Below are 9870 nucleotides of genomic sequence, written 5' to 3'. Positions count from 1 at the left end.
AAGTAAAGCCGATTCAAACACTTGGGAGAGCTTCACAATGAGTCAAATGAAGCCGGAGTCAGCGCATCAAGAGTCACCACACTCAGACATCTTCAGGAAAAGGACTACCAAGCCACTTCTGAAACAGAAACAACGTCAGAAGCATCTTACCTGGGCTAAGGAGAAAAAGAACTGGACAGTGAACAGTGGTCGAAACTCCTCTTTTCAGATAAAAGTAAATTTTGCATTTCATGTTGAAATCATGGTCCCAGAGTCTGAAGGAAGACTGGAGAGGCACAGAATCCAAGCTGCTTGAAGTCTACTGGGAAGTTTCTGAAGTTAGTAATGATTTGGGGGGCCATGACATCTGCTGGTGATGGTCCATTGTGTTTTATCAAGTGCAAAGTCAATGCAGCCATCTTCCAGGAGATTTTGGAGCACTTTATGCTTCCATCTGCTGACAAGCTTTATGGAGATGTTGATTTCCTTTTCCAGCAGGACTTTAGCACCTGCCCACAGTGCAAAAACCACTTCCAAGTGGTTTGCTGACCATGATATTACTGTGTTTTATTGCCCAGCCAACATGCCTGACCCCTGAATCTATGGGATATTTTCAAGAGAAAGATGAGAAACATCGATCCAACAATATACAAATGATCTGAAGGCTCAATAGTGCCTCAGCAGTGCCACAGGCTGATCACTTCCATGCCACACTTCACTGATGCTCTAATTTGTGCTAGGAGCAAGTCATTTGCTGTAATATGTGCTGCCGACCAAGTATTGAGTGTACAAATGAACATACTTTAAAGAACTTGAACTTTTCTGTTTTGAAAATCCATTTTTTGATTGATCTTAGGAAATATTCTAATATTTTGAGATACTGGATTTTGGACTTTCATGAGCTGTACGCTCTAATCATCAAAATTAAAAAAAAAAAAAAACATTTGAAATGTTTTACTTTACATGTAGGGAATCTATAATATATGAAAGTTTCATTTTTAAAAATAATTTACAATAAAAAAAATGAACTTTTTCGTGATATTCTAATTATATGACCAGCACCTGTGTATGTGTATATATATATATATATATATATACACACACACACACACACGTCTTCATTCCTGGCTCTTCAGCAAAATTAGTTGTATTAATGAAAGAATAGAAAAAAAGTCAATTTCTGTTTAATTCTGCAACTTTTAATGCCAACTTAAGACTTCAATGTAGCGCACAAAAACATACATATATCCCAGTATAACTTATGCTATCTGACTTTTTGGGGGTTTTTTATTCAACACATTTATATTCATCATGCATGCATACATAATGAATGAAATGGCGGCAGACTATAATATGTAGGATGCAGGCTATCCAGGTCTCAAAAACACCTGAAACTACGAAGGCATATTTTATGTCTATATCAACTCTTTGGAGAAGGGATGTCAATCATATTTTTAAAGGAATAGCTCTCCCCTGTCATTGATTGGAAAAAGAGTCACATTAGAATTCTTCTAAATTCTTCTTTTGTCCATAATTCAGGTTTGGATCAACAAAAAGGTACTTAAATAGTCACAGAATGTACATTTTGGGTCAATTAATATCTTTAAAAGATTAGCAGTTACTATGAATTTGCTAAAAAAAGACAGCAGCTCAGAGAGGTCAACAAAGCCAGAAAACTTTCCATTTTATATCTTCTCTGTCAAGATCAAGGCCATCCAGAAGTCAGTTTGGTATCATGAAGGGGCTCACTGGCCTCCCCCAGCAGCATCAAACATCTTCTTTCTTCCCTCCATGCCAGACATGGCTTCCACATTCTTACGCCAGTCACCTACTTCACTGGTCAAGACCTATTTGACAGAAAGAAACATTGGATTGTAGAAGTAAAATTTGAAATGGTTAAAGTCATGCCATTCAATTCATTTCTATAATCTGTTATGACATCTGTTGTGACCTTTTCTTGCTTTATATCCTCCTTCTTGACCGACTTCAGATTTGCACGGAGGTCCATGGAGCCTTTGTGTTTGGAGCCCAGCAAAGCCCTCATCATCTCATCAGCAGACACACGTACTTTCCTCAGGGCGGGTTTCTTGAACTTCCCCCCTAGATCCTGAACTTTCAACTTAAGCTCATTGATCTAAAATCAAATGAATACAAAATTTCCATTACCAAGGAAGTGCATAATACCTAGAGTTATATCTAATACCTAGGATAATATCAATCCATTAGAACTCTGATTCATCTCAATGGCTGTTTGTTGGTTAGTACATGCACCCTAGCATGTCAGGACTTGGGTTCTCTCAGTCCTGTTTGTTTTTGTTTTCTTGCTCCACATGGTGATTGTATGGCATTGGCAATCAGTAGTCACACTATATCTGATTTCACACTTTTTTCTTCAGATCCAAAGTGTTTCATTACCTTCACTGTAACATTCTGTCCTGTTGGTCTTGACAGTCCTGTCAAGTCTTTCAGGCAGTGTCTCCGGTCAGTCTCATCAGTGAATTTCTGGTCTCCTGTCTGCTCTACCTGGTTTGATCCTCTGCTTTGTTCAAGTGTGCATTTCTCAAAAGCATTGACAGCCAATTACTGTTCCAAGTTCCATTGTTAGCAACATATTTCAACCATTTGGTATTTCCCAAAACCATAATTCCAACAAACATTTGCAAACAGAATTGCAAAGGTGTGGTCAGAATTATAGCTCTTGATCTGTAGTAAGAAGTGTATAGTTTCTTGTTAATATGATATGGACAAGTCATACTCTTAATCAAAATAAGAAAGCTAGAATGCAGTACATATCTATATCTCCGGGGAAAACCTGGAGTACGACATAAGAGGGAATCCCCAAAAGAATCAAACATCTATAAATAAAGCAAAACAACAGAAAACAAAAAAGTAGTCCTCAGATGCCATGTTCATTATTTACAGCAATCATGTTGTGAATTAATCTGACATTAATTCAATCAGATCAGATTAATTAGCCGAAATTAAAAAAAAAAGAAAAAAGAAAAATCATTCCACCACTCCCGTGATGGCATTAACAACAGTTCTATATTGTTGAGATTCTATGGTTTTGGGAAACAGTCATGTCAATTTAGCTATTTTCTCCAACGATGCATCGTACAATGGACGTTAAGCAGTAAGTCACACTGTAGTAGCTATGAGAAATGAATCCCTAGTTACTAATTCTGGCTCATCATCAGATCTGGTTGCTCGAATTGACTGCTTCCTGGTTATTGACCCCTGCCTGTCACTGACTTCACCCTCGGATTCTCTATGTGCTGTTTGCACCAGGACTCTATGGACCGCTGATTGTATTCTGATGATTAGCTTTCAATAAAGTTTCTATTAAGGATCACTCAGCTCTTGGGTCCTTTCTCCATACAGAATCTCTGACATCCATCTTTGATCATGGACACTCAGTTCTGGCCACACGGTTTGTTTCACATTGGACCATGATATCCAGTTAAACCTAGAATCCCTTAGGCTGGATTTGCTCCTGAAGAGTTTAGGTCCAACCCTAATTAAACACACCTGAACCAGCTAATCAAGGTCTTCATCTCTCTAGACTTCTAGGTAAGTGTGCTGGAGCTAAATTTTACAGGACACTGGCCCTCTATGAGCAGGATTGGACACCCCTGCCTTAGGCATTACCTAATCACATGAAAGTTGTGACTTTTGCCAATCTGCAAAAGTTGAAATCACTAATTAAGAACCTATGTACAAAAAGAAGCTGCATCTCTAATTCAGTGGTTTCCAACCCTGTTTCTAAAGAGATACCTCCGTGCAGACTTCAACCCTGCTTCAACATACCTATCTGTAATTTTCAAGTAACTCTGAACACATTGATCTTTTTCAGGTGTGTTTGATTTGGGTTGGAGCTGAATTCCGCTGGATGGTAGCTCTCCAGGAGCGTAGCTCTCCAGGAGGAGGGTTGGAGACCCCTATTCTAATGAATATCCAAGAATCTTAATAAAGCTTCTAGACCAGGGATGGACAACTTTTGTCCTTGAAGGCCACTGTCCTGCAGAGTTTAGTTCCAACCCTGATAAAAACTCACCTGCCAATACCTTTCTACTAATCCTGAAGAACTTGATTGGCTTGTGTGCTTGATTAGGGTTGGAGCTAAACTCTACAGAACAGTGACCCTCCAGGACTGAAGTTGCCCATCCCTGTTCTAGACTCAGGTGTAACTAATCCTGCTCCTGAAGGGGTTGACATCCTGCAAAGTTTAGCTCCAACCTGTTCAAATACACCTGCCTGAAAGTTCCTAGTAGCCTGGAAGCCTGGCTACACAAGCCTGGAAGTTTATAGATCTTTGATTAGACTTCGATTAGCTGGTTTGGGTGTTCAGGTTTTTTTTACTTAGAGATGATTAGGCCTGCATCTATGCAGGTCTGTGGACTGGAGACCTACCTACCCTGGGGTGGGTAACTCTGGTCCACTATATTCATTAGGTCCCCTGATTCTAGTAATCCTCAAGACCTTGATACGCTGGTTCTGGTTTGTTTGATCTGGGTTGAAGTTCAACTCTGCAGTACAGCAGACCTTGAAGGCCAGAGTCCAGGCAGCCTTTCATGGTGAGGCCAATGTAGGCACGATATGGGCTTGAGGTATGGGCCTCAACGGGTATCTACGGATTCCATGTTGGTCCTATCTGAATTTGCCCCAGTTAGCTTCTATATGAGATTCATATGGACTATTTCATATAGGGCTGGCATGGAACCTATGGACAAACACTTTTGGGCCCATACCTCAAACAAATATCATGCCTACATTGGCCTCACCATGAAATGTTGGCTGGGAGTTGCCCACCCCTGGTATAGTCTATACCGAATGTATCTTATGTGTTGGTTTAGACTTACATCTTTGTTGTGCTTGATGACCTTATCCTCATAGTCATACCTCTCCTCATCTACTACATCAATTTTTGCGTAGAGTTGCTTGCACAGATTCTGAAGATGAATATACAACATTAGTAAATACAACTGGTGTAAGATTTGAGAAATACTGAATTAAGCTAAACAGCATGTTTTGTCTTTAGCTGACTTCAGCTGACTCCGTATGACTGAATGAATCACCTGTAACTCCCCCATAGAGAGTCCAGAAAGCTGCATAGGAGGGTGTTTGTCTTTGAGGTAGCGATTTTTCTCTTCATCCCTGTCCTGTTTCTCTTTCTCTAAATCCTCCATTGCTCTGTTAAGAAGCATTATCTAATAGAAGATGGAAGATGAGCTTTAATAACAATTTCACCACAAAATAGGAAATAAGTTATGAAAATAAATCTAACCTTTAGAGAAAGTTTCCGTGATGCTGAAATCTTTGACTTAGGCTGTTAAAAAAGGTAAGGGAAATTAGTTTTTGGTAAAATATTGAGTGGCATGGCAAGATTTGTTACATGATCAAGACATACTTTGATGTCCACTTTTGGATTTCCAGGTCTTCGTATCTGCCAAATGACAATATAAATTAAGGCAACATCGTTTAAATTTGAAAGCAAGCATATTAATTTGATATTTATGTAAATACTAAAAACAATATCTAGTACTTTTATGTAAATTTGGAAAACAGTATGGAAATCAAATGCTTACCTGACTGTCAGTATCATTTGTTAAGAAACAAAAAAAGGAAAACAATTATCAGTAAGGCATTTATTAAAGCATTTTGATTAATCAATCTGTTTGAAGTAATTCAAAGCATTTATTGATCACTAAATAATGCATTTTAAGTGGCTTGTTCACTTCCATTTTCAACATGTCATCTGTAGTGACATACTAAACTTAGAATGTCTTTGCTGTGGAATCACAAGCATCCCACTTGTGCTGACAAATTAAGCTGATCGTGATTTTATTTTATTTTTAAAAAAAAAATAATAATATTGGGTAATTTGCTAGGCTTGTTGTCACAAAGTATCAATGTATATCTTTTTTTTTTTTTTTGGTCAATATTGGAAGAAAAGTTTGATAGCAACTCTTAAACATTCACTAAAATGAAAAAAGACAAAGACAACTAGCACCAATATCACATACTTATACATACCAATATCACACAGTCACATAATGAAATTCTTTGTTAACATGCTAATGTGTATCATAAATAATAAATAACCTTTAAATAAAATAATTGTACTTACTCGCCCATTGTGACGTCTAGCTGAACAACTAAAAAAGAAATTAAACCAGAGATTTCAGATGAAACTTACAAAATAAGGAAAAAAATATACTGAAAATATTTTCAAGACATAATCAATTCTTTAAAGTAAGCATGGATGCTGTACCTGGTTTCTGTCTGGTTGATGGTCATGGACAAGAGGCAGAACAACAGGGTGTCGAGACAAAGGGATTTTATAGCCCAGCTGACACTGGCTGGCAGATATAGTGTCTGTCGCCAGGAATGCCTTGGCAGTGCTCTAGAAATGAAATATCTCCAACTGTAAAGCTGTGACAACACAGCAATATGTAAGAATACACAATGACTTTTCTTTGGACTAGAGTTGCGTTCATAAACGCAAACTCCATTAAATGCTGGTATACCCTCTTAAAACAGTTCCCGATGTGTCGCGACCCAAAAATGGATTGCAGGTCTGTTCTCTTGGGTTGTGGACAGCAAGGAAAAACAATGCTAAATGCAAATAATAAACTGTAACACTTTATTAATTTAAATAGTAAGGATATTGTCAATTTTTCATAGAATTTGTTGCTTTCCCATATAAAATTGCTGCTATTAAAAGACAGTGTGTTCAATCAAACTTAGTGATGCAAATCCATCTGTCATTTGGTAATGTGGCTAATAGCAAATCAATATGTAGCCCAGTGTTTTTGGTAACGCACTACTGTTTGTTTTTATGTGTTAAATGCCAATTTTCTTATTTATTGCCTTTGGTGTGTGAAATTGTTATTTCCTATGCAGTTTATGGTAATATTTTCCTTTTGTAAAATAATAGTACAGTTTTGATACTGTGTTGGGTCACCACAAAATGTAAAGTCTGCGACCTGTAGCAAAACCAGTACAGGGTATATCATTTTGGCATTTGTTGTTATGGTACTTTTTGTTGGCAGTACTCAAAAATACTTTGATTTCATAAATGATTATTATTATTATTATTATTATTATTATGCATTTTATTTATAGGCGCCTTTCTTGACACTCAAGGTCACCATACATCATTAACAAGACAATCACAAGTAAAAAAATATAGCTGCAAGCAGCAATGCGGGGCCAAGCACCGAAGGCACCGCAAACAGAGCAACACAGCAAGCAGAGCAGCACACCAAGCAGAGTAGAACATCAAACAGAGCAGCACTGCAATCAGAACAGCACAGCATGCTGAGCAACACTGCAGGCAGAACAGCACAGCAAAAAGAACAGCTTTTAAAGCAGAGCAACACAGCAAGCATTTCAAGCACTCAAATGTCTGAGTTGAAGTGCAGTGCGGAGCAAGAAGAGCAAAAACAGCAGAAATTGAATGTACATGAAAAACAGCTGGTTCAGAAGTAGAGGTGAGAATGAGCTCAAAATGACCAGAAGCTTCTTGGGATGATAAAGGAATTGAAATGACAACATTACAAACAATTTTAAAAAGTTGCCCCAAGTGGGATTCGAACCCACAGTCTCTGTATCATATGTCTGTCACTCAACTCTTTGCGCCACTGAGCAGACAGTGTCACACAGCTGTCAGAGTTCAGTAGCTTATGAGAATGAACTCACAATGAAGAGCAACACAGCATGCATTTCATGCACTCAAATGTCTGAGTTGTAGTGCAATGCAGAGCAAGAAGAGCAAAAAGAGCATAAATTGAATGTACATGAAAAACAGCTGGTTCAGAAGTAGAGGTAAGAGAGGTAACTCAAAATGACCAAAAGCTGAGATGAAAATGAACACAGAATTAACAAAAATAGATTTATTTCTAATTAGAAGAAGAAAGACTAGTACAATACTTATTGGGATAATAAAGGAATTGAAATGACAACATTACAAACAATTTTATAAAGCCACCCCAGATGGGACTCGAACCCACAGTCTCTGGCTAATGTGTCTGTCACGCAACTCTTTGCGCCACTGGGCAGACAATTCCACAATGCTGTCGAAGTTTAGTAGTTCATGAGAATGAACTCACAATGAAGAATTTTTATAAAAATGCACCATATGTTACATTCAATATCAGGAACAGAAGCAATTTGTACAAAATAACCAATTAGCATGCTAAGCTAATTAGTATAAGACAACAAACACAAGCAAGGTCACATTCAGAAACGAATATCTCGGGAACGGTAGTGAACATCAAAAATCCGTTCAGTCATTTCTGTGCAGGTTGGTCCAAAGATCACCTGAGCTGATTTTGGACAAAATTGTACAAAATTTGTGGTAGGAGTAGCGAAAAAACTGTTTTTCATTTATTTCATTATGGCGGACAGGTACATTTAAGGAAAATGACAAATGACACATCGTTGGAATTGGCATTAGCCAGGGAATAAAATGACATAAAGCATACACATTTTGGAAAGTGTTTTCAAAAGTTATAAGCGTTTTTGCAAAAAACATTATATCTGTGGAACAGTAGGTGGCGCTGTGTTGAAACTTCTCAGGTACCTTCAGGACCTTCTAAAGGTCATACGTACCAATTTTGGTGAAGATATGTCAAATTGTTTAAAAGATATTGCAATTTATGACAAAATTCAAAATGGCGGACATGTGTATCATCTGATGTTGACAAAATCTATATCCTCGGATTCGGCATGGCCCAAGGAATACATAGACACCAAGATCTTGATTTTCTGACAAACTGTTCAAAAGTTATTGGCCAAAATAGCCATTTTTCAGATCTCATGAACTGTAGGTGGCACTGTTCCCAAATTTCGCATGGAACCTCAGATCATGGTCTTGATCAAGTGTACCAATTTTTGTTTCGATTGCTCAAACTTTGGCCGAGATAGAGCCTCTATAGCAATTTCAGGGCGACCTCATTAACTTCATGACAACATAACTTTTGAACAGATATGAATACACAAAATCTGTTCAATCATTTCTATGCAGCTCAGAACAAGGATCATATGATCAAAGTTTGGACAAAATTGGACAAAATTTGGAGGAGGAGTAGCGAAAAAACAGAATACTGTACTTTTCAAAATGGCTGCTACTGTAATGGGCGAAGACTTGATGTAATATGTTGACTAGCATCAGCATGACGAGCCAGATCAGATGTACTAAATTACAATTTTCTAGGGCAATAGGAAGCTATTATAAACAGATGGGTTTTGAGTTTGGATTTAGTTGATTAGTTCACCCAAAAATTAAAATTCTGTCATTAATTACTCACCCTCATGTCGTTCCACACCTGTAAGACCTTCATTCATCTTTGGAACACAAATTAAGGTATTTTTGATCAAATCTGATGGCTCAGTGAGGCCTCAGTGAAGACAATTAACACTTTCAAATGCCCAGAAAGCTACTAAAGACATATTTAAAACAGTTCATGTGACTACAGTGGTTCAACCTTAATGTTATGAAGCAACCAGAATACTTTTTGTTCATAAAAATAAATAAATAAATAACGACTTTATTCAACAATATCTAGTGATGGGCAATTTCAAAATACTGCTTCATGAAGCTTTGAAGCTTTACGAATCTTTTCAGAGCACGTATCAAACTGCCAAAGTCACTTGATTTCAGTAAACGAGGCTTCGTTACGTCATAAGTGTATCGAAATTTCAATGATTTTGGCAGTTTGATACACGCTCCGAACCACTGATTCAAAACAAAAGATTCGTAAAGCTTCGAAGCTTTATGAAGCAGTGTTTTGAGGTCAGGTGGAAGTGAGTTCCAGAGCTAGTAACAAGGCGGACAGGGGGAACAGTGAAATGGATGGAGGAAGAGGATCTGAGAGTGCGAGCGGGTGT

General features: G+C 37.8%; 1 protein-coding gene across 1 annotated transcript; it reads right to left on the bottom strand.

The window, feature by feature from the left end:
• Nucleotides 1-1156: 1156 nt before the first annotated feature.
• tnni1d (troponin I, skeletal, slow d) lies at nucleotides 1157-6380 on the bottom strand. The gene is made up of 9 exons (XM_048157158.1): nucleotides 6251-6380; nucleotides 6107-6134; nucleotides 5565-5568; nucleotides 5387-5422; nucleotides 5264-5305; nucleotides 5055-5186; nucleotides 4839-4928; nucleotides 1931-2113; nucleotides 1157-1826 (listed from the first exon to the last, which is right to left on the bottom strand). Exons 2-9 carry the CDS (start codon nucleotides 6112-6114, stop codon nucleotides 1725-1727), a joined length of 597 nt encoding a protein of 198 aa, XP_048013115.1. The 5' UTR covers nucleotides 6115-6134; nucleotides 6251-6380; the 3' UTR covers nucleotides 1157-1724.
• Nucleotides 6381-9870: the final 3490 nt, after the last annotated feature.

This window comes from Megalobrama amblycephala, linkage group LG14 (genome assembly GCF_018812025.1).
Source record: "Megalobrama amblycephala isolate DHTTF-2021 linkage group LG14, ASM1881202v1, whole genome shotgun sequence".
NCBI classification, from domain to species: domain Eukaryota; kingdom Metazoa; phylum Chordata; class Actinopteri; order Cypriniformes; family Xenocyprididae; genus Megalobrama; species Megalobrama amblycephala.
Note: the sequence above shows the minus strand (reverse complement) of the source record. Positions and strands in the feature narration are given on the sequence as shown.

Excerpts from the sequence above, each read along its gene's own strand:
- tnni1d (XM_048157158.1), bottom strand. Across the intron at positions 5,306-5,386 it reads ATCCAAAAGTGGACATCAAA|CCTAAGTCAAAGATTTCAGC; the intron begins GTATGTCTTGAT and ends CTTTTTTAACAG. Across the intron at positions 2,114-4,838 it reads TCATCAAGCACAACAAAGAT|ATCAATGAGCTTAAGTTGAA; the intron begins GTAAGTCTAAAC and ends ATTTGATTTTAG.